Source organism: Chenopodium quinoa, unplaced genomic scaffold, assembly GCF_001683475.1.
Source record: "Chenopodium quinoa cultivar QQ74 unplaced genomic scaffold, ASM168347v1, whole genome shotgun sequence".
Classification (NCBI taxonomy): Eukaryota; Viridiplantae; Streptophyta; class Magnoliopsida; order Caryophyllales; family Amaranthaceae; genus Chenopodium; species Chenopodium quinoa.
In genome coordinates, this window is record NW_018744151.1 from 3,325,723 (window position 1) to 3,351,131 (window position 25,409).

Consider the following 25,409-nt stretch of genomic DNA (forward strand, 5'->3'; position numbering starts at 1 on the left):
CGTGCATCGCACGGGCTTCATCTAGTAATGCACCAATTTTGGAAAAGAAAATATAGGAGATAGATTATTTTTATTTTTATATCTAGAAACAATAACGCCCACCAATTATTATTTTTATTATTAATACTTAACAAAAATCTAAGCTATTAATAAACCTCAATGTAATATAAAATAAACCTCATCAATGTAGTATAAAAGGATAAAAATTTATTTTAGGCTATGTTCTTTTGAGCTTCTGGGCAGAGTAGAGCAGAGCAAAGCAAATTTCAAGAGAGCAGTTTGGCATTATTATTATTATTATTATTAATAAGTGCATACCATTGATTTAGGTGAGTGAAAGCATGAACAAATATGGACCAGATTTAATATATGTTAATAGTAGAAAGATAAAAGACAATAGTTTAACATCTTCAAAATATTACAACTGCATATCAAAATAGGAACACAATTAAATAAGAGTTTAACATCATGGTGAATTAACCATCTAATTCCATAATCGTCATTTTCATCATCCCATTGTCACTTTGATCTTCATTCTTATCACCTTCGTTGTCTCTTTCCATTGATTAGCCCTCCAAATTCGGAGTGCTATACGATGTCGCACTTTGGCCATACTATCTTTGCGCTAGTGTGCAAACATAGTTGATTTTGCTACTCCTATATTCGCATCATGTTGAATGGTTGGTATGCCAAGTTTATGCATCCGAATAAAATTATGTAGTGTGCAAGTGGCTACAATGATTGACATTTTGACTCTTCGGTGAAACTTGTGGCATGTTATCTAATGTTATTAATTTTCTTTCAAAAAAAAAAATTTGTTATTATTATTATTATTTTTAAAGAATTGTTATTATTATTATTAATAATTAATAATATTATTGTTAAATATTAATTCTTAATATTTTAAATTATTAATTATTATAACTAATAATTATTATTATTATTTATTATTATGAATAATAAATATTAATTATTATTATTATTAAATATTAGTTATTTTAATGTTATTATTAATTATTATTTAAAAACATAGCAAAGCAGAATATATCTAATCTGAGCAAAACAGGGCAAGGAATACAAGAAAAAAAAAAGACATTGGTGAGACCCGAAATTTTTTTTCAAACCATTTCACATCAGCTTTTCACTAACTTTTAAATATTTATTTTATTATACATATTCATACAAGACTTTCACCAAATTCACACATTATCCTAAGACTTACTCCAAACTCATTTACCCTTTTCAAAACAATTTTTTTTTTTTTGGAAATTATCTTTAATTATTTTTTAAAAAACAAATTATTGTAAATATTATTAATCAAATTACATGCAAACTAGCCTTCAAGATTGAATAGCCATCACTTTTAGTTGGTGAGGTGGTAAGTTGTGATTGGACTCCAACCAAATGTTGCAGCATTTGTTCTCCGTGCAAAGTCTTGACATGAGTTAATTTGATTTTTCAAACTCAATGCAAGACTCACATGAGTCTTTGATAACTTTATTGCAAGAATCTTGAGCAAGACTCATTTCAAGACTTGCAAAATTGCAATAAACTCACCCTTAGAAATAGATATCCTTTTTGGCAAATTTGTCAAAAAAAACCTTTTAAATACACCATTTTGCGAAAAAAGAACCTTTTAAAAGCTTTTTGGCAAAAGAAAACCCGAAGTTAAATTTTTTTTGTTGAAGACAACCCGATGCCTCTAATCCACATAATTAACCTCTAATTCACTTAATTAATCTCTCATTTCTTCTAATTAACCTCTAACTCTCACTTAGCCATTTAATTATTAAATTAATTTATAAAAAAAAAAGTTGATTGGAGCTGAACTGAACTGAACTGATTGGAGTTGAACTGAAATGAATTGATTAGAGCTGAACTGAACTGAAATTAAGTACATGTGAACAGGCCCTAAAGCTATAATCGTCACCCGTTTACCGCTGAATTTACATTTTTACTATTAATATCTACAATTATACTGAATTTACATTTTTACTATTAATATCTACAATTATACTGAATTTACATTTTTACTATTAATATCTACAATCATGCATTGATAAAAATCATACATAATAAAAGTCAATTAGTATTAGGAAAATTTGCAAATTGCAGGCATTTAAAGTTCGTATTTTGCAAATTGCAGCCATTTAAAAAAAAAAAATTGCAAATTGCAGCCCAAAAGTTCATATAAATTGTAAATTGCAGCCCGATTCAACTTGTTCATCGGTTTACAAGTTGAAAAAATTTCGATTAAGATTTTAGGGGTCATTTTAGGTCTTAGGGACCGAATTGAGCTTGGAATTAGCAAAAAAATAACGCAAGTATCTCGTTTTGCGTAACAAAAATGTATCGATTTGGGGGAAACTATAAATATGAGACACTTACGTTATTTTTTTGCTAATTTCGAGCTCAATTCAGGCCCCTAAGGCCTAAAATGATCCCTAAAACCTTAACCGAAGATTTTTGAACATGTAAACCGATGAAAAAATTAAATCGGGCTGCAATTTACAATTTATACAAACTTTTGGACTACAATTTGCAAAAAAAAATTTAAATGACTGCAATTTGCAAAATACAAATTTTAAATGGCTGCAATTTGCAAATTTTCCTTAGTATTATGAAAATATACATTGTTACTTAAGTAACAATCCTATATAGGGGATCAAGAATCTTAAATCCTTAATAAGTACTTCTTATTAATTATACTAGTATTATGGTAACTAAGACAACCTTTTATTAAATCTATATGACACAATTCCACATTAAACATGGACGATTGGACACATTTGAATCTAAACATATGCAAGTTATCTTAAATAAATGTGATAAGATTTGCAACTACACTTGCTACAGTGTATAGTTTTTGAAAAAGTTAATTTTTTTTTAACATGTGCACTTTAAGAATTGTTTAAGCATGATAAATTGTTTGTAATATACGAGTATTTTGGAAAAATTATTTATAGTTTTCTTTATTTTTCTCCTCTCAATCATGTGGACTTAAATTCACGAAAATCTGCCCATCACTAGACTAAAGGTTCAATAGCTTTCATAGCCATGTGGAAATATCAGAAATAATTAGGACAAACTTTCTCAATAATTGAGTTTAGTTAATTACTAAAATGCCCTCATAACACGTGGAGGATGGAGATTAGAGATTGGCGTAATTTATTGTTTGTGCATGGAGAATCAAATAGGGAATTATTCAAAAAAAATAAATAAAAAAAATAGGGAACATCTTGGTCCCACAATAGACAACAAAAATAAGTTGAGTTGGTACTAGTTACAAACACTAGCTCTAGACGCCGCGTATTTCTGACTAATCAAGAAATCTTCCCCAACAACTCTATAATTGTCTTCAAAATTACAATTTACTCATGCTCTATCTGTTTTTAAATACTTGTTTAATTTATTTTGGATATATATTATTAATGCTAATCTTTTATCAATAATATCTTTAATTATTATTGTGATAAGTATAACAATTGAAAAATAATAATCCCTTTACTAAGAAGATTTCAACAAGACTATATTTTTTCTTATATTTAAATCATAAACATTAGTCAAAGTATGACAACTAAATAGTGTAAAAAGTAGAATTGAAGCAATATTTCAAAACGGGATAAATGACTAGTCATATACAGATAAGCTACTCGTATATAATATGCAAAAAAGTTGTCACATTTGATTTTAATCCTAAATTAACCTAAGTCAGTTTTGTTGGATTATCATTATCCCAAAATTTGAACATGGTCAATATTAGTTTCAAACTTTAATCATGGACGATTGACCCCCGCTTATTCATTAATTTATGGTGAAATGACACTTATACCCCCATTTAATTTAAAATTCTACCTAAACTACCTACCCCACAATTAGCTTATTGGTCATTTCACATACTCAATCAACATTAAGCTATCAGCTATTTACCAAACACTTTTATACAATCAGCTAATAAAATAAGTTAGTCAAATCAGTTAATACAATCAACTAGTCAAAATCAGCTAACATAATCAACTTTCAGCTTTAAGTTGATCACCAAACATGGCCAAAGATTTTGGGGTTGTATTTTTATTAGTAGAATTTATGAATTTCTCTATCTTCAAACCCTAAAAATCTCTCAATCTTTAAATCCTAAAATATTTCTCTATTCTTTATCTTCAAACCTAGCCACCATAGTAAAACTTAAGAGCTGCCATCGATTTTTATCGACGGTAAGCCCTAAAGTCTTCTTCAATTTATGTTTTTAGCCAATAAAAATCACCACCAATATGGTGATTATAGTTAATCCCTCTATGTAGGGTTTACTAAGTCCCTCCATGTAAGGTTTAGTCAGTTCCCTAATGGTGGGATGTTTAGTATTATTTGTTTGGTTGTTTTCGTGTGTGCAGGACAAGAAAATAAATTTGAAAGATTCGTCTTGCAAATTTGTAGAATTGTGGGTTTGTTGGTATAGGGGTGCAAATTTAGAAGATTCGTCTTGCAAATTTGCATATCTTGATGGATAATCAAGTTTTATTACTCTTGTTACTATACATCAATGGTTCTCCGTCAAGAACGATGCAAAGACATTTAAAATTATTCAGAGCAGTTTAGAATCGGTGATGCCATTAGTTTAAGAGTGTTTAATTCTTGCATTGAGAATTTAGTTTTTTTAAGGGATGATTGTAAGTGTGAAATGACTATTATTCAAAAAAAAAAAAAAAAAAGAAAAGAAAGAAAGCACCAAAATTTTCAATAATTTGCCTTAGCAACCAAATATGTCTAAGATAAATTTTCATCGTAAAAAATGTATCCCGTACATTTTAATCTTAACCCCGGAGGTGTTAGTGAACTAAATAATACGTCTCACTGTGCTAGTTAACTTTTGACACATAATAATTTTACAGTAATCAACTTTAGGTGGAAAATTTTTGAAACTAATTTGATTTATTTTATTTTCCCTCGTGAGAAGGGTTTTTTAATATTTTCTTTTTTCTTACTATTGAAAAAAAAACAAAAAATTGATTTATTTCAATCCGGGAGGTAGGGTGATTTTAAAACTAAGTAGATGAAGCCCGTGCGATGCACGGTTTGTTAGTATTTTTTTAAAAATATTTTTCATATTGTGATTAAAATTGTTACATATATATATATATATATATATATATATATATTGAATAGATATTAGTTTTAATATATTAGATTAAATTCCTAATATCAAAAGATAATAATATTTTGTATTTAATTAATTTAAACTTTAAAATCTCATTCGTCAATTTTGCTTATGTGCCATTTGTTTTATTTAATTGTAAAAAAAAATTAATAATCTCTTATTTAATTAGCTACCACTTAAATTAATTATCCTACATGGCACCTGATGTGGCTCTTTAAAAAATTCGGGAAAAAACTCCATTATATATATATATATATATATATATATATATATATATATATATATATATATATATATATATATATAATAGATTTGATTTATTTGAGTTCTAGATTTTTGGAACTAGTCACAACCGAGTCAATGAATCATACACTCAACCAAAAATATAGAGAAAAGATGAAATCTATAATCATAACATCCTTAAAAAAAAAAAAAAACAAAATTCTTTAATCATAAGCGGTAGGAAAATAAGTAATGAGGTGAATTTATAGATGCCACGTTCGAAAATAGAATAGAGAAATCTAGAAATGTAGATGAGATCAAATCCTTGTTGGCAATGGTGGGTCCCTTTTTTCATGGTTGTTCCATAAACTTACAGCATGCATACACGAGAAAGACGCATTATATTGTCACATTACACATAGGTCGTCTGTATTACCACTCTCCGGCTATGTTCATTTTCCTGTATGATATTAATATTTGCTAGCTTTAACAAACTACTGAAAATTTTTAAGGTGCAGATAAAAAAATACGGAAAGAACATGTACTTGTTTTATAAAAAACATACACTTTTTTTTGTAAAGAACATATAGCAGTTTTGTAAAGAACATTCAATTTTATGTTTTTTTTTTTTTTTTTTTTTTGTTTTATATCTAAAGAACATCTGTAATATTAATAAAGAACATGATATTACTATTTAATGAACATTACTTGTATATACCCATCATAATTTTAAGACAAAATTTAAAGAACAATTCACAATAAGTAATGAACATTATATCACAAATAAAAGTACATTACATTGATAATCAAAGAACATGGACATATGTTCTTTTCACTTTTTTTTGGTGCAAATATGTTCTTTTTACCTTAGGTATATGTTCAGTACATTTTAATAGTACGTTCTTTTCACTATAACTATATGTTCTCTACATTTATATAATATGTTCTTTCCTTGAAATGTCTGTACCATGCAAGGTACCCACGCCTGTAGGAACCACACACTGATAAATTACTCCGTATTACTCGGTACATTATTTTAACAAAATTGCACGGAGTTGTAAATTATTTGCAAGTATATATTTATTGTTATTGATCATTTAGGGAGTATGCATGGAGTAGTATATAACTTTAATGGCAGAAAACAAAATTTAGCACTGAAAAATATGATCTTGGATAAGAGAAATTCTCTTAGCATATACTTCCATTGTTTTTATTATACTTATATACTATATAGTACGGAGTACTCCATACAAAAACTATATTAATATAGTAAATGTTGAGATGCACATTTTTCCAATAATTTTATGTGTAACATTTTAACTTTTATACTATTTATATACTCGTGTTATGAGACGATATTTTTTCAAAAGAGTACTATAAAATACAGTTTTAGGGCATGTTCACATATAATTAATTTCAGTTCAGCTTTAATCAATTCAGTTCAATTCAGTTCAGTTCAGCTCCTAATTTCCCTCTCTCATAAAATATTCATTTCAGCTTAGTTCAGTTCAGTTCAGTTTAGCTCAGTTCAGTTCGCATATTGGGTTCAATTAGAAATTGTTTTTAAAGAAGCACTATAAAATACAAGTTTGTTACATCAAATACAAGAATGTCAAGGTACAACAAGATCTACGGTATAAATTACAATATAAGTTTGTTACATCAAATACAAGAATGTCAAGGTCCTTAAACTTTGTAAAAATGCTATATTCCTAGCATTTTATAAAATATTCCAAACTGGATTCCCCTAAAAGCTAAACCTACACAAAAATGAATTAATAATAAAAGAGGATAAACCAAAGAAAAACTGAGAATATTCGAGCATATTATACAAGTATGAAGTATATCCAAAAAGTATCACAAATTCACAACCTCTTTCAAAAAAAAAAAAAAAAAAAAAAAAAAAAAAAAAAAAAAAAAAAAAAGGTATCACAACCAAAAATAACAAGCTAAAGGTAACTTAAATTAAAATTTTGATAAAATTATTGAACAAACAATAGTAACAATCTGACGTGGAACTTAGCTGTGTACTCCTAGTTCACCATATGCGCGGCGACTCGATGGTCCCATGTTGATCCAAATTAGTGGGACCCAATTCTAAACCTCATTCGCCTTATATATATAACTATAAAACCAACCCCTTAAAATTCACATAAAACAACAAATACCATCAATTTTTGTGGTAACAAAAATAAACCTACTACTAGAATATCCTTCCCTTTCTTTCTTGTCCTACAACCTATAACACGTGTGATATTGTTATATATGACTATCACCGGAGCGCCGGGGAGGTTCCCGGCGGGTCGCCGGGTATTGGCTTACGATACTTCGATGGGCGACGAGAAAGTGGAGTATTACGACGAGCTAGCGGTTAGCTCGTCCGATTCGGTGTTCGGGTTTTTGGAGGGGTCTATTGAGAGCACGACGAGTAACGAAGGGTATCATCAAGAGGGTGATGCTATATTTGATGATGAGGAAGAAGGGGAGAATTCGGGTAATAGTTTTGAAGAAAATAAGACTTTTTGGGAAAATCAGCATAATCTTTTGCAGGTATAGTTTTATCTTTTTGAGTTCTATTTTAATTAGCTAAATTTTTTGGGTTGGTTATATGATAATTAATCATTCATATAATTAATTTCATGGGGTTTTCTCCTAGAAATGTATTTTTTTTAAAATTTTATAGGGAAATTTCAAAACACTCCTGCAAAAATACTACCTCTGTTAACTAATTTTTTGCAATAAAGGAGTATTATTTGTGAGATATAAAATATTCCTTTGTTGCAAATAATAGTTAACGGAGGTAGTATTAAGCTAGAAATATAAAATAGAGTTGGTTGAATTAAGTTTCGTACGACTTTAAAATGTTTTTTGCAATTTTTTGTTTTTTTCTCATTACATTACTATGGTAAATCGTTCTAAATGAGGTCACTTTGAGTTTATAATTTTTAAATCAAATTATTTTTTAGTACGAAATTATATTACTCTGTATATGTGAGGATTCCTCTTAAAAAGAAAATTCGACTATGAAATAAAATATGAACTTTTGAATGAGATTGTCTCAAACTAATTTATTAATAAATTACAGGCAACATTGTGCCGGACGACATCTCTAGAAACGGGTATTAGAAATGTGACGAAAGAGGCATTGAAAGAGTTGCAAGGTGAAGGGCATTATTGTAAATGCGGCAAAGCAGTGGCGGGAAACAATTGCCGAAGTTGTTTGATAAGAGAGGTCTCTAGCCGGCTTCGAAATGCCGGATACAGTAGCGCGATTTGCCGGACTAAATGGAGAAGTACACCAGAAATCCCTGCAGGTATAAATTCGAATTGTTCATATTCTTATTGTAAAATAATATTATCTCCGTTCTTGAAAATTATTTTCATTTATAATATTATCTATCCGTAATTAATAGTCAGGTTGGAGTAATTTTAACTCGTACCAATTTAATGTTGATAGTTATCTACTCGACTACTCGTATAAAAATATGTATAATTGTCAATATATTCTATTTCTAAATAATATTAAAATATTAGCTCCGTTAAATATATATTAGTTATAACTCTGGTTATAATTTGTAACATATAAAATATTTTAAAGTTGCAAAATCAATTATAAAATTATTACAGTAATATTTTCATAGTTACCAAATTGCTTATTTTACACTGGTCAATCAATGCATAAATGGTCAAAAGTGTCAAAACTAATATTGGAAGATTTTCTAAAGTATTCAATATAGTTAGATGTATGTGCTGGATCTGTGTCATTTGATAAGTATTTTGAGCAAGTTTTGGATCCAATTTTACGGGTCTGCCTACCTTTAATTTCTTTATACCTTTTCTTGTTTGTAATTTTTTAATCTTATTTATATGGTGGACTAATTTGAAAGTTGGTATAGATCTCATTCAATGATATGTACATGTAACGAGTATTTGGAAACATCTAGTACTCGTATTTATTTAGTAAAAATAAAGTACCACAAAAGTTTATAACTGAAAGTCTGAAATCTAAAAGTCCGATAATTTAACTTCTTTTTTTTCTAGTTGAATTCGACAAATTTACTTCTTTGATTTAAATTCCTTAATAAAATCCTCTAGAAATTATACACTATTATACTCTGTACTTCGTAGTTGGTAAAAGTTTTCTTAACCACCTACCTCTAATTGTTGGCGTTATTAAAAGTATTAATTTTTGTAGGCGAAATTGACTAACCTCACTATGAAATTTTTATTCCTCTTTTTTTTTTTTAATTTCCCTTTGTCTTTACTATATCCATCAATTTGTAGAAAGGAATCTGTTTCTCATATAAGGGGCGATAATGCAAGTTGTTTGTTGGTTACTCTACAATTAGATCTTTATTTACTAGGATCTAGATCCAGCCAGCCTTACTTAAGTGGGATTGAATTGACTATTCATCAATACTTTGAATTTTCTTAGACACAAGATGTAGCATTATAACTCCAAATATACTAAGACAAAGACGAAAATACCATCAAAATTGAGAGTAGCAACATAGACAAACCAATCGAAAATAAAGGGGCTTTGTGCAGGGTTGTATAACTGTATACAGCCATTTAATACATTCTTTATATTATAATAGGATTAGGAATGAGTACTGAATTATGAGTTGATCAATGTAATTAATACGGATAATTGATTAAGTTAATACTTCACTTTTGGTTCTTATATATGGCTCTAAGGGTTGTATGTGTATCGTTTACATCTTGACCTCTAAGTGACATGTTAGAGCTCGAGTTATTTTTGTTTTAGCACAATTAATTGGAATGTTTGTGCTAAATGTTTACACATTTCTTCTACAGGTGAGCACACATTCATTGATGTAGTTGATAATTCAAGCTCGAAAAGGGGAGAAGTAAGGGTGATAATCGAATTAAGTTTCAGAGCGGACTTTGAGATTGCAAGAGCAAGCGACGATTACAACCGATTAGTCAGTCGCTTGCCCGAGGTCTTTGTAGGGAAAGCCGAACGACTAAAGGCCTTGATCAAGGTATTGTGTGCCGCAGCCAAGAAGTGCATGAAGGATAAGAAAATGCACATGGGACCATGGAGGAAGCAAAAATACAAGCAAGCAAAGTGGTTTAGCACTCCTTATGAGAGAAAAGAGGAGGTTAATGCACCAGCAAATCGCGTTAATTCGAGTCAAATTAGCAAGCCTCCACGGGCAGCTTCTATGCTAACTATAGCATTGATGGATATGCATAGGAAACCAGTTGCAGTTGTGTAACAATTTCCTCCATTTTGCGGGTTATCGTCATTTTATTTTGCGTTGTATGTAATCAATGATCGTTTCTTTTTAGTCTTGAAGAGTGTATAGGAATTGCGGAATGTATTACTAGTAAAGTAGGTAGGAGTGTGTATGGTAGTTGTGACTTTAGATTGCCAAATTTGGCTTATTGAAAAGCCGAAATTTAATACGAGTACTTCCTCTTGTTATTTGAAGTTTATATGTAATAGACTTCGATTCAATTGCTACATAATTAAGATTTTAACTATTTTGATTTCCAATTGCTATTATACGGTTGATTCTCACCAAAATCGTTTTGACATTTTAATTTTGGCTGTGGATCCTCCCATAGTTGATGACTTCCAAAGTTCCAAGAGACAAATAAGAAAGGGGCAACAGCAATCCATAGTTGTGCACAACTGGCCTGAAATAGGAATCTTGGGCCTCTCGGCCCATCTTTAGCGGGAAATCTGAGGTTTGAACCCGTAAATTAAGTTGGGCGGGAATAATCTAATACAGCAAGGCCCAACTACTTCTTTCAAAACTAATTATATTTGATGGCCTAGTCCGGAATAAATTGGGCCTGACTTAGATTAAAATTAATTGGTATACACTAGACCCTAGTGTAGGTAGGGATACCTACAGGTCCTACACCCCCCTCTAAACGATGTGTTTATCATGTTACCCACATCCTATAACCCACTAACCTACTGTAACTACCCACCATTCTCTCTAAAACCTTCTTCTTCATTTCTCTAGACTTTCTCTCTCATCAAAACCAGAAAATATGAACCAAAATTGCTTCAAAATACTACGAAATTGCTTCAAAATACTACGAAATTGCTTCAAAATATTGCTAAATTCCTTCAAATGTCTACATTTGCGAAGAAATTCAACAATCGCAACAACATTCACAGAAAGAGTAAGTAATTTTACTAAAAAAATTTGTATGAACCTATTTTTTCTACTACGTATTTCATTTTCAAATTACATGTTCAGAAACATAATCTAACTTGATTAGAACTATTTTATGCAAAAATCATTAAAATCTACTATGTTTTGTGTTTTTTTTTTTTTTTACAGAACCGAAAAATATATTTCGAAGTAGAGAGATAAAGAGAATGATGATTCAGAGAAGAATCCTGTTCGTTGAACACAACAAGGCATAGTCTGAAGAAACGTAAGTATTATTTCAAAAACCTATTTAAACAAGAATAGAAAATTTTAAAGAAAACAGCGAACAAAAGTCTCAAGTTGTAGATCTAGAACTTTTAAAAGATATTAAAAAGTCTTATGGTATAGATGTTAACATTTCTACGATTCCGAGTTAATATATGAACATATATAGAATTATAAATGTTCATTTGTATATTTGAATTTATTTGAGTTTATATTTGACTTTATATGCCTAAATAAATAATGTTCATTTTTATGATGTGTTATGCACATTTATGAAATGCATAAATAATCATTCATTTGAGTTGAGAAACTGACTTATTTATTCTATCAAATCTTTTGATCATTTATGAAATTCATAATGTTCATTTACATATAAAGTAATGTTCATTTTAAAATATATGTTAATATTGGTTCATTTCAGTTTACATATATATTTATATGCCTAAATAACGAATGTTCATTTCTTTTATACATTATGCTCATGTATAATATTGATAATGTTAATTTGTATGCATTAAAACTAATATCTTACAACCAATCTAGCTATATTATAGTGATGTCTAAAGTTACACATTTGATATAAATTTGCACATGGAATTGAAGAATATGTAGTTGTTTTGGAGAAGATAAAATGGTTTAACAACGCTGATTATACAAACTGCGGAGTATACATTATGAAGCATATAGAAACATTCACTACTAAACTTAATGAGAGTTAGATTTGTGATTTGAAACCAAATAGTGTAAAAGTGATAAATGTTCAATAATGTAAGATATATTGTTCATTTATAAAGTAGTGTATATAATAATTAACATTTGTTAATTCATTTTGTTCAACAGGTGGACCAAATTAGGAAGCAAGGATGCGGAACTGATGTTATTTGAAGAAAAACACTAAATATAGGTTAAATAGAAGATAAGCAAGGAAGTTTGCAAATGAATAGTACATGTTATATGTTCATTTATGAAAGTGTATATGTTCATTAATGAATGTGTATATGATCATATCTTATATATAGTTTTATAGATGATTTTTTTTGGAGGAAAATAGACTTATAGATTTTATTTGTTAAAAAAATTATTGTAATTGATATTTCATTTTAATCTTTATTTGTATGAAAAAAAATATATATAATTTTCAGGTTTTATGAATTGGTTGTTGGTTCTTTACTTTTGTTCATTTTCAAATTGATAAATAATCATTTACATATGTTGAATTTTAAAAAAACAATATACTAAAAAAGGTACTATATAGAAACAAATTCTTATGTCTTTAACACTTGAAGAACTTTGAACAAGAGCACCTTGATCATTTATTGGAACCGTGGGAGGAATAACTTAAACATTTGTCGATTGAACATTTCTGGAATGGGGTTTAAACATTTCTGGATTGAAGTTTGAACAATCCTGAGTTGAAGTTGGAACAATGCCAAGAACTACGGGTGGAACAAAATATCTAGTTTGAGATTTTGTAGACGCACCAGTACTCTTGGATTAACTTGAGCATCATTTTTAACACCAGCACCACCTTTATTTATAGGAACATTACATTGAGCTTGAGCAGCAGAAACACCAGCAACACTTTTATTTATAGGAATATTTAAATCCTTCGACTGCAAAACAAATTAAATGATCATATTAAAAAATATATATAAATGTTCAATTACAAACACTTAAATAAACAGATAAGAAAAACAAAACTTTAGCAAGATATGAAATATCAGCTTTTTTTCCCATTGCACAAAGTTTTAATATACAATTATAAATGAACATAACAAGTTTCAAAAAATGATCATATTAAATCCTTTAAACACTAAATCCTTCGCCTCCAAATAAAAGTTAAATGATTATATTAAAATATATAAATGTTCAATTTCAAACACTTAAATAAACAGATAAGATCAAAACCTTAGCAAGATATGAAATGTCAGTTTTTTTTCTCACTGCACAAAGTTTTAATATACAATTATAGATGAACATAACAAGTTTCAAAAATGAACAATAATTAACAAATACAATGTTCAATAGCAAAATTGCACATGATCAATATGGAAAATTTTGACACATAATATTATCAAGAAAAAATGGTAAAAAACAAATAATCATATATGACATAAAAAAATTAAGAAGTACAAATGATAACACATAATTGATTAATTTAAAATATAAAAATGATCCAAAAAAATAAAAAAAATTAAAAGCATACAAACAAAATCACGCAATTTTCAAACATAGAGCAATGAAATAAATTGAAGCAGCGAAATATTCATAACAAAGTATGAACAATCCAAAAACGTTCATCATAATCATAATCAAATTTTGAAAATTGAAGCAACGAAAAGAATAATAATACATAAATTAAGTTGAAATAAACAGAGCATTATAACACAACAATGTATTGATGATAAAAATTACAAAATTATGATTGTAATTACTCACATTGTTGATGAACAAACGAATCAATCAATCGAACTCTAGAAGACGAAAACACACTTTCGTAATCACGATCGAAATTAGCAGAGGAAGAATCAGCCATTGATGATCAACAACAATTATCAAAATCGTAGGAAAAATAAACTGCAAAATTAGTATAAAATCAAATGAAGAAGATGAATTAACCAGAGAGAATGTAGGTAGAAAAATGGAAATTGATCAATTGAGGAGAGAGAAAATATTGGGTTTAAAATCATTTATATACATAGCTTGAATAATAAGAAACAAAGAATTAAAAAAAAATTAAAAAAAAAAGAAAGAATTGAAGCATGAAGTAGCTCGTGAGTACTCCCCGCAAGCTACAAAACGGCTAGCATCAGGGGGTGTAGGTAGACCATCCTACACTAGGATGTAGGGTATAATTTTCAGATTAAAATCTAGACATCTTGTTGATTATAATACTACGTAATTGAAATACTCGTACTCCTTAAGAATTTAAGATGTTCCCTCTATTTATTTTTTTCAATTGTACCAGTTTGATCAACATATTTGATGACGATACACTTTAATTAATAATATCTTTAATTAACACTATGTAAAGTATGAATTATAAAAATAATTGTTATTCGAAATATATATTGGGATAATACCCATGTGAGGATTATGATTGATCTTACGTATGAAACATATCTCTTTCGTTCAAAATTAGATGACACATTTCTTATCTCACGTTTGTCAATGCAAAAATTTAATCGAATATATCTTTAATTATATTATTGTAAAAAATACTAAAAATTGAATTTTAATTAAATACCCATTGACTATTTTTTTTTATACCTAAAAATCACAAATATTAGTCAAAGCAAAGTTAATGAATAGTGTCGATAATCAAAATGTGTTATCTGATTTAGAGTGGAAGATGTATTACACATAAATATTGGTCAAGATGGTGTATTAAATAGTGCCAAAATCAAATAAGGACACTTAAAAATAAGAAGGGAGTACTCCATGGTTAGTAGATTAGTAATATTCCCTTCATTTTTCATGAGCCGTGGATTATTAAAAAAAATTAAAAAAAAAAAAGTAAATAAAAATTGTTATAGAATAAATAAAGTTAAAGTTAATAGAACTTTAAATAACGTATAAAAATAATAAATGAGTAGAACCAAATACGGAGTTATAATAAAGAACATACTTTTTTTTTTTTGAAACGAAAGAACATACTTTTAATAAAAGATCAATCGAAAACCTCCACCATTTTTATAGTTGAAATGATTCATATGAAAATCATTAAAGTTGCAAAAAAAGAATTTAAAAATATCCCGAAAGCAAAAAAATAAAATAAAAATTCTAGAACATACTTGAACCAATAGATCAATTACATTCTTACTTTTACGTTTTGGCATGTTCAGATAATAATTATCGGTTAGATGCTAAATTTCTCTCAAACATAACCAAGTGTAAAGAAATCACGGGTTCAAGCAATAATTTATACCTTTATAATAAATTGCTTTAGCATAATAAAACATAAAACAAGAAAATTCTTAGGCTCATTTCATTTTAAATCATCATTTATCACTTAATACTTTATACTTCCTTGGTTAATTTAAATTGCTTATAAGTCTGCACTATTTCTATGCTACGGAGTTCTTGATCACATATTTTCACTAATCATTTAAAACAAATTTATTGTTAAAATGTTGTTAATACACAATTCATTTAAAAAAATGAAAGACATATGATGCTAGTGGGTTTTTCAGTAAAATCAGAAGAGTTTTGTCAAGTTTATATGAATGCTAAGTTATTAGGGAAAAAAAATTTTATATTACTCTATTCGTCTTTAAGAAGTTTTATTTGTCCGGACATGATTGTCTCATCACAAACAATTATTGATTTTTTTTTTTAAAAAAAAAATACTTGCGCCTAAACAATGCTCTAATGGAGTATAAATATTGCACATTTAATACATTGTTTTCAAAAGTAAACATGAAATGTGATATAGCTTAGTAATAAAAATTGAGTGTGATATTTTGAGGTTGCATGTCAAGTTCTTGTATAACTTATATTTACATTTTTAAAAATTTAAAACTGTATATGACATAAAAGGTTAAGGCCCCGTTTTTTAGAGCTGTTTTGCTCTGCTCTGCTCTGCTGAAATCTGCTTTGCTTTGCTCTGCTTTGCTGAAATCTGCTCTGCCCTGCCCTGCTCTGCTATGCTTAAAATTAATACTTAATATTGAATTATTATAATAATAATTAATATTTAATAATAATAATAATTAACATTTAAGATTTAATAGTAATAATTAATATTTAATAAGAATAATAATAAATAATTAATATTTAATAATAATAAATAATTAATATTTAATAACAATAATAATTAATACTTAATAATAATAATAATAACAATAATTAATTATTGATATTTTATAAAAATAAAAATAATAATAATTAATTATAAATATTTAATAATAATAATATTAAATTATTAATAATTAATAAAAATAATAATTAATATTTAATATTTAATAATAATAATAATAAATAATAATAATAATAATGAAATCTGTTATGCTCGGCTCTGCTCTGCTGAAATCTGCTCTGCTGAAAACTGTTCTGCTCTGCTTTACTCTACTGAAATCTGCTCTACTCTGCCCAGAAGCTCAAAAGAACATGACCTGAGACTATAATGCATCACATTATATAAAAACTTTATTTAAACGCTTATTAATATACTTTGTATATGGCGGGGTTTGAGAGCAATAAATACTTCGTAATCTATAGTATCCAAAGACATAAAAGTTTAACTGTTTCAACAACATTTAGATATTTATTAAAGCAATCATAATTACATACATTTGATTTGTTCATTCCATGACAAAGACGCAATCTTAATCTATCATTCACGGAATTTGGAAGCATATTTGCGCCTTACCAGAGGAATTAGATAATACGCAATTTAAGCGTCTTTTTCTCCTGACTTCATGTTTATTAGGCTCAGCCCCCCCTATTTTCGTGGGGGACCCTTATTCTACTTTTTCTTCAAATATTTCATCATTTTGATGCTTACAATTGGATATTCCTTTATATTCCCGTTTTATTTTGTGACATGCATTCTACTTTCCCCTTTTTTTTCCCTCTCAAACCACTCTCACTCGTGGACAAAAAATAAAAATGCCACTTTCTCTCTACTCACTTATTCACTTCTCTTTTCCATTTTTTTCTTATGGACATTTTATTTAAGAACTCTTCCCACACTCATGGGCTAAACAAAAAAAAAAAAACCAAACCATCATCTCTCCTATATTTTCTCTCACAAACACTCATAGACCCATAGGTACTGTAGCAATTTATTTTTGCCATTCCTATGGGCATTTGATAATCTCCCCATGGACATATTTTTTTTTGCTCATGAGTGGGATAACATTTTTAGCATTTTTACCATTAAATTCTCCTCATGAGCATTTTTTGCCCATGAATGAGAGTGCTCTAATAATAGTGAGTCAGGCTCGTATACGAGGGATGACAATAGGGCGAAGGAACTTGGATAGTAGGTCTCCTAAGTAGAGAGTGTCATTTTGATTAACTTGTTAGCTATTTTACAATTTAGATTATTTATGTATGTAATTATATATTAATATAAAATTATAAAAATTGGTATTATAATATCACCTTCATTTTACAGTTTTACCATGCAATCGAATATTATATCATTATTTGACACACCGGCCCCACATTCGTATTTATGGACTAGGTGTTGGGATGTAAAGAGAAGAGCTTAGGTAGGAGAGAATCCAACCTTAGCTTTAAAGCTTTAAGTACCCTTACAATGGAATAATAATTAAATCCAAGGGTAAATTTTTTATCAAGCGAGTCAAGTCTTATTTAATGGAATTTCTATCATACTAATTGACCAAAATAATAAAAGTTGAGCCAATTAATTAATAAGAAAGTGTTTAATTTCACATATAATGTGTACACTTTATAAATTTGTAAAGATCATTTAACAACTTTCTTAGGAAACTTCTACTTAGCTTATCTATGGAGCATGAGGTAATCAACTAAGTTAATGGTGGATTAGGTGAATAAATATTCAATAAATAAGTTTTATATGTTTTATCAAACAACTTCCAAAAATTTTACTTCCACTTAGTGTAACAATAAATAAAATAAAATAAAAGAATTAAATGAGTTTATACTCCATTGTCCTTATTCTATGACATTATGAAATTTTAAGTTACTCAAAGTCTTTATTTCATCTCAACTAGTTGTGTCGGGTCTTTAATATTCAGACATGAGTTATAACTTCTACGACACGTGGACACTTTTTTCAGTTCAAAATCATGAATTTTTCTCACAAAACACTCGAGTCGGACACTTGATCACGTACCCATTAACTTAGGAAGAGGAACATATAAAATTGGATACTCGTGTCATTGACAAAGATGAACATATAAAATTGGATTTAATGTTGAAACCCATTGTTGCCCACTTGTGAGTGTCCCACATTAGAGGAAGAGGAGAAATGGTTTCACTTTATAAAGTAGAAGAGTAGCTCCTAGTCCTCCTACTATTGCCAATTGGTTTTAGTATAGAAGCTTCTAAACCTTGTTTGTGGACCAAACTCTGCTCCTCCTTGTTCGGTTTGCCAAGCCCATTTCATATTGTTTCGAAATTGAACATGGTATCACAGCCAGGTTGTGGATCTCTTCTAAACTGAGTATTTAATTGCTACCTATAAGGATTATTGATCTATAAGGTAGAGGAGTAAATCATACTATTGCCAATTGGTTTTAATTAAAATAAAATGTTGTAAGCTACTATCTTAGGTAGAGCTGTCAAAAACTGATCCGACCCGAAATACCAACCCTAACCCGACCTATTAACCGACCTGTCTGAACCCGAAAAAATGATGACCTGAACCCGACCCGAACCCGACCCTAGACCCGAGTTGACCCGATTATTTGAGACCCAAACCCGAACATTAACCGACCTAGAGACGACCCGACCCGAATGTAACCCGTAAATTATTGACCTGAACCAAACCCGACCTGAACCTGAAATTGACCCAAACCCGTTTAACCCCCGAATTCAACCCGATTTGTTCCTAACCCGACCCGAATTCAACCCGACCTGAATTTAACCCGACTTGCTACAAACCCGACTCGAATTTCAACCCGACCTGTTACAAACCCGACTCGAATCAACCCGACTTGTTATTGACCCGACCCAAATTCAACCCGACTTGTTATTGAATCAATATGTATAGGTCGTTATCTCATGTTGGTATTGGAACGTAAATTGAATCCTAACTTTATTCCTTCAATATTTCACTTTCAATTTTAAGAGGTTAGTTTCACAACATGTTTTTAGGGACGAAACATGTTTTCCGTAAATTATTGACTTGAATCGAACCCGACTCGAACCCGAGAACGACCCTAACTGATTATAACCCGTAAATAATTGACTTGAACCAAACCCGAGAACGACCCTAACTCGTTTAAACCCGTAAAGACCCGAATTTAACCCGACCTATTTTTCACCCGACCCGAATGTAACCCGACCCAAACCCGATAATATGTATGACCCGACGTGACCCGACTCAAGAATGACCCAACCCGAACCCAACCCGCATATGTTATGACATTAACTCGTATTGACCCGACCCGAGATGACCCGATACAGACTAACCCGACTCAAACTCGACCCGTTTATCCGAATTGACAACTCTAATCTTAGGCCGAATTATTATTGTTGACTTCTACGAATCTACCATTGACCAAATTTTTCCACATCTACGGTCTGTATTTCTTCTTCTTACCAAATTTGAGGAAAAAAAAAAAAAAAATCAAATATGGAGTACTGTACTTCAATATTGACATTTGTCGCTTTCCTTAGCATCGTATACAATTCGTATACTAATAAAGGACACTTTTTATTTATTTAAAAAAGTTATATAAAGCTTTAAGGACACCTTGCTCATACTTTTCAGAATTTTGGGAGATTAATTTCTCCTTCATTCTCCTTGCTATGCCCCTCAAATGATAGATCCTGTCCTTCATCCTCTCTAATTATTGTTTGAAGAGGAGAGAGAAAATTTTCAAACTTCTAAAACATTATGCTTTTGACTTTCTCCTAACTACCCTTCTGGTATGTAATTCCTTTTGATTCATATTTTATTTTTGATTCATTTTTGCTAATATTTTTTTCTTAATCTCATTTATGGTTTCTGGGTCTTTCTTATTTTTGATATTAATAATACATTATTTGTTGTTGTTGTTGATGATGCTATTCTTCATTGATTTCTCGCAATAATTTGCCATTTTTTATTGTTTATTTTTTTTGGGTTGTTTATGATTTTTGATAATTTATCTTAATTATGTCTTTCTTTGTTTGTTTGATTGCTAATTTAGTCGTCTATAGCTGTCGTTTTCTGGGTTTTAATTGAATTGTTTATGCATCTTATCTGAGTTGGGATTTTAAAGGGATTGTAGGAATGGTGTTATTTGACTTTTACTTTTGATTTTTCTTTGTGAAAGTTATTTTCTTTTTGTGGGTGATAAATTGTTTCTTGTCAATAATCGTAGGCTTAAGATTTCTGAAATTCGATTCGATTTTCGAAGATTAGTTGGTTTCTGGGTATTCAGAAATTCTGGGCTTGAAGCTCTATTGTGGTTTGTAAATACATAGTGTAATTAGGTTGATGGATGTGGTTTCGGGTTCCGGTGTTGATAGTTTGGGGTTAATGTTTTGATGGAGGAGTTTGTATATTTGGGTGCAAGTAGATTATTGATCATCACATTTTGTAGTTTTTAAGGGTTTTGATTTTGTGGGAGGCCAAATGGATGAAGAGTCTTCTTCCTGGATTAGGAGAGCGAAGTATTCGCACACCGTGTGTCATCGACTTGATTCATCTAAATTGGCCTCCGTTCCATTAAGATTTCGTACAGTTGAAATCCCGAAATTTAAGCCTAAGGTGCCTGATACCGCCCCTGTACGCAAGGTTGGAGAGCCTTATCAGCCTCAGATTCAAAAGAATCCGTTGACAAATAAGCAAAGATCTGTATCACCTCTGCCGGAAACTATTGTTTCTGATACATTTAAGGAAGCTCGGTTGGAGAAAAAGAGATCGTCTACTCCTCTTCCGAGAAGGAAGGAGTCTGATAAGAAAACAATTGATTTTTCTTTTAGTTTTGATTCTCCAGACGGCAGGAAATCCAATGGGAGGAATACTAGTCCATTGAGGAGTTTTTCTCCTATGAAAAGTTTTGGTAGATTGAAGCAGAAGAAGGATTCTGGTTGGGCAAAGTACTTTGATCATGGAGGGGGAAAAGTTACATCTGTAGAAGCTGCTGATGATTACATGGTCGATCTTTCACAATTATTTCTTGGGCTTAGGTTTGCTCATGGAGCTCATAGTCGGCTTTACCATGGAATATACAAGGATGAACCTGTTGCTGTGAAAATTATTAGAGTACCTGATGATGACGAAAATGGAAACTTGGCTTCTCGATTAGAGAAGCAGTTTAATAGAGAAGTTTCTCTTCTATCACGCCTCCACCATCCTAATGTAATTAAGGTAAACTTGCTTTGCTCCATTTGTCTCTTTGTAAGCTATGGGGTTTCTTTTTATTTAAGGTATCCTGTATCCATGGTCTTTGTTGCATATTTTCCATTATTTGCAGCTGATTCTTCCTGCTTTTAATTTAGAATTGAACTTCGTAGTATTATATTAGGTATATATATGTGTTCATGAGGGTGTTTTCAATCTTTTCATCATTCACTGCCGGTATCATCCAGGATACGAAGTATTAATCTTTTTTTTGGAAGTGATATTAGGATTTTGTTGTTAAATTGTATGTAGTTGCAAACCATTTACTATATCTCATACTGAATGTGGTGATGACAATAATTGGGCTTCCTTATATAATGAATCATTAATTTATTATCATCTACAATTTTGTTTGTACCAGTTTGTGGCAGCATGTAGGCAACCACCCGTATTCTGCATCGTTGCCGAATACTTGTCAGAGGGTTCTTTGAGGTCATATTTACACAAGCTTGAAAATGAAACACTTCCTTTACAGAAATTAATCCCTGTAGCACTCAATATTGCTCGTGGAATGGATTATGTGCACTCACAAGGCGTCATTCATCGGGATCTCAAACCTGAAAATGTATTGATTGATCAATCTTTTCGCATGAAAATTGCTGATTTTGGGATTGCTTGTGAGGAAGTACATTGTGATCCTTTCGCTGATGATCCTGGAACATATCGCTGGATGGCTCCTGAGATGATTAGGCATAAACCTTACGGAAGGAAAGTCGATGTATACAGCTTTGGACTCATGTTATGGGAAATGGTATCAGGAAATATTCCTTATGAGGACATGACCCCTATCCAGGCCGCTTATGCTGTTGTTAATAAGGTTTGTTTGTGGTTACTACTTACTAGTCAGTGGTTTTGCTAGTATGTGTTTGCTTGTATATTAAGTTGCATGTCTCTATTATGTGGGAATTTCCTTTGGATGGATCCAACTTGCCTATTTTGCACTTATTTACAATTAATATTAAATGTTAATGATAAGATACGCTACCATGCCACGTGTCATTCTTAGTCGGCTTCAATTTCAAATATTATCCCTTTTCAGTTAAAAAATGTGTCTAATAAGATAAGAATCGTAAGCTTTGTTTAGAGGGGTGAAGAACTTACCATCTAATTTACAACAAATTTATGTTTATTAAGCCACCTTAAACTCTAATATCTTGTACCTAAAGACGAGAGAAACTTTTCAAAGTAGAAAAAGAAAAATCGTCTAAACAATGTTTAACTTTTATGCAAATAATTATTTTTTAATGTGTATTCTCTTATATATTAAATTTCATTTCTTGTCAACAATTACATCAATTTAACAATATTGACCTCATATTATCTGCATTGGCCTAGAGCTGTAGAGCATCACCTGGGCTGATTACTAGTTTGAGATTATGCTTTAAAATTGATTTTTCTTAAGTTTAGGTTAACCTATTATCCCCTGTTGAAATTCAATTTTAAGTGGTTTCGTTGTAATTCGAATGTACTAGCTTACACTTGTTACAAGTCTCTACTCTCAAATGATTTTGTTAAGTGTAATATAACTAGGCTGCAAGCTGTACAAATATAATTTTTTTTTCCTCTTTCCAATTTTGTATCACATACTTGATTAAGGAGGCAAGCAATCTTAGTGACTTGGTGTTTTTCCAAAATTCGAAGCTATCTCATACCTCGGACTGAGGAATTGAGGATAGTATTGTTGTCTGTTGTAATGAAATCATTTGATGTTGATATTTAGCTACAAGTTTGCAGATTAGTCTTTTAGAACTGTTGTCAGTGTCTTCCTTTTTAAATCTTGTAAATAAGATGCAAAATTAGCTAATATCTGACCCGAAACCATCCGAGATTGCAGAATTTGCGGCCTGCTTTCCCAAAGAGCTGTCCTCCTGCCATGAGAGCTTTGATTGAACAATGCTGGTCTGCACAGCCAGAGAAGAGGCCTGAGTTTTGGCAGGTCGTGAAAGTTCTTGAACAGTTTGAATCTTCACTTGCCCATGATGGGACCTTGAATTCGGTACAGAATTCTATTTTTCAAGATCATAGGAAGGGATTTCTTCATTGGATACAAAAGCTTGGTCCCCCTCATCCTCATTCCAAGTCAATGCCTAAACCTAAGTTCAACTGATTCTCCTTATGGCCTTGCTTTTGTAGTTCAATCAGATTACCTTGTAATTAATAGGCTTATTTTTAGTCTTTGTTGGTTGTATTACTATTTCACATCAATGCAAGTGGAGTGAATAGTGGCATGCTCTGAGTTTGAACGCTTCTTTTACACACTACATGAGTACATGCACAGCAATATACATTTAAATATTGAAAAAGAGGTGGTTGGTTTTGATTGCAACATCATTAGTTTTTGTGGGGCATAATTTCGGATGGCCTTTAAAAATAGAAGTATATTTTCTTCTTAACTTGCTTTCCATTGGAGATTAATTTGTTATTGGCTATTACTAACATGATTGATGAAAGTTTTGTGATCTTAGAAGAGTTGTTGACAGGGGCTATGTTTCAAGCTATTCAATAGCTGATGTGTGTGTGTATATTTGAAAAGTTCGCATGCGGTTAATATTTGTTACATGGAGTTCTTGTTTTCAACTTGAATCTAAATTTATCACTGAAAGTAACTGGAGGAGAAACAGTTGTATTTGAAAGCACTTGATGAGTGAACGCTTGTTGCTTCAGCCTCCCGCATTTAAAGAGTCACTTGCATAGGTGCATGTGTAACTAAAGCAGGTAATTCTCACTTTATTTCTTTAAGAGATCTTTTTGTGTAAATAGAATTCTCCTACTTTCTAAGCCTCTGTTTTTTTTTTTTTTTTTTCATGTCGATAATAAGATATTTATTCATTTTGTCCTCTTATCCTGTTCCTCCTGCAGACATTACTGGACTTTGCTCTGTCCACCCAAGTTCACTCAGGGGAGATCTAAAAAAGGATGGTGGCCCTAAAATTCTTTTGCAAGTTCTTTCATTGTCAGTTCTTATACATATAAGGTCTTGATTTGTGCTTTATTGGGCATGATCCTTCATTGAATGAGTGTTAACTGTTTGTTTTTAGAAGAGAAGGGGAGGGGGGGGGTTGTTAGGCGTCAACTATAGGGAGGGGTGTTATTGGTAACTTCGCATAATTTGTTTAGCTTGGAGAGAAAGCAAATAGTTAGTTCTATATATAGAAGAGATCTGTGAAAGGAAGGCATGGAAATATTAACAAGTGTTTTATTTCATTTTAGTTGTATATGGGAGAAAATTAAGTGTTTTGTAAGCTTGAATATTATAACCTTTTCTGTAATTCTCATACTATCAATCCAATTCATCATCATCTTTTTTTGTTACTTTCTGGCCAAAATCCAGTTCATTACTGAGGTGGTGATTAGACGCGTGGCTAATTGCCTGCCTAATTGTTTTGTTGGTGTGTGTGTGTGTGTGTGTGTGTGTGTGAGAGAGAGAGAGAGAGAGAGAGAGAGAGAGAGAGAGGGGGGGGGGGGTGGAGAGGATATGTGGTTAGATAACCTGTGAACCAGACTTGTGAGCTGCTACAAGCTGTGCTTGAGTACACGCTCAATTGGAGTCTTGCTTTAATTT

The 25,409-nt window shown here is 30.5% G+C and overlaps 2 protein-coding genes and 1 long non-coding RNA gene across 4 annotated transcripts; 2 read left to right on the forward strand and 1 right to left on the reverse strand.

Annotated features, from left to right (window-relative positions):
- The first annotated feature begins 7,502 nt into the window (after nucleotides 1-7,502).
- On the forward strand, nucleotides 7,503-10,862 carry LOC110693623. Its single transcript, XM_021870765.1, has 3 exons — nucleotides 7,503-7,927; nucleotides 8,463-8,691; nucleotides 10,196-10,862. Exons 1-3 carry the CDS (start codon nucleotides 7,643-7,645, stop codon nucleotides 10,618-10,620), a joined length of 939 nt encoding a protein of 312 aa, XP_021726457.1. The 5' UTR covers nucleotides 7,503-7,642; the 3' UTR covers nucleotides 10,621-10,862.
- A 2,189-nt stretch (nucleotides 10,863-13,051) lies between these two features.
- LOC110693766 lies at nucleotides 13,052-14,733 on the reverse strand. Its single transcript, XR_002505665.1, has 2 exons — nucleotides 14,239-14,733; nucleotides 13,052-13,412 (listed from the first exon to the last, which is right to left on the reverse strand). It is a non-coding gene; the product is annotated as an uncharacterized LOC110693766 (long non-coding RNA).
- Nucleotides 14,734-20,194: 5,461 nt separating this feature from the next.
- On the forward strand, nucleotides 20,195-24,236 carry LOC110693624 (serine/threonine-protein kinase HT1-like). 2 transcript variants are annotated; one of them, XM_021870767.1, is made up of 4 exons: nucleotides 20,195-20,385; nucleotides 21,045-21,814; nucleotides 22,209-22,664; nucleotides 23,682-24,236. In XM_021870767.1, exons 2-4 carry the CDS (start codon nucleotides 21,077-21,079, stop codon nucleotides 23,952-23,954), a joined length of 1,467 nt encoding a protein of 488 aa, XP_021726459.1. In that variant the 5' UTR covers nucleotides 20,195-20,385; nucleotides 21,045-21,076; the 3' UTR covers nucleotides 23,955-24,236. The 2 variants fall into 2 exon arrangements, with proteins under 2 accessions (XP_021726459.1, XP_021726458.1); XM_021870766.1 differs by having other exon boundaries at nucleotides 20,196-20,385; nucleotides 20,823-21,814.
- Nucleotides 24,237-25,409: the final 1,173 nt, after the last annotated feature.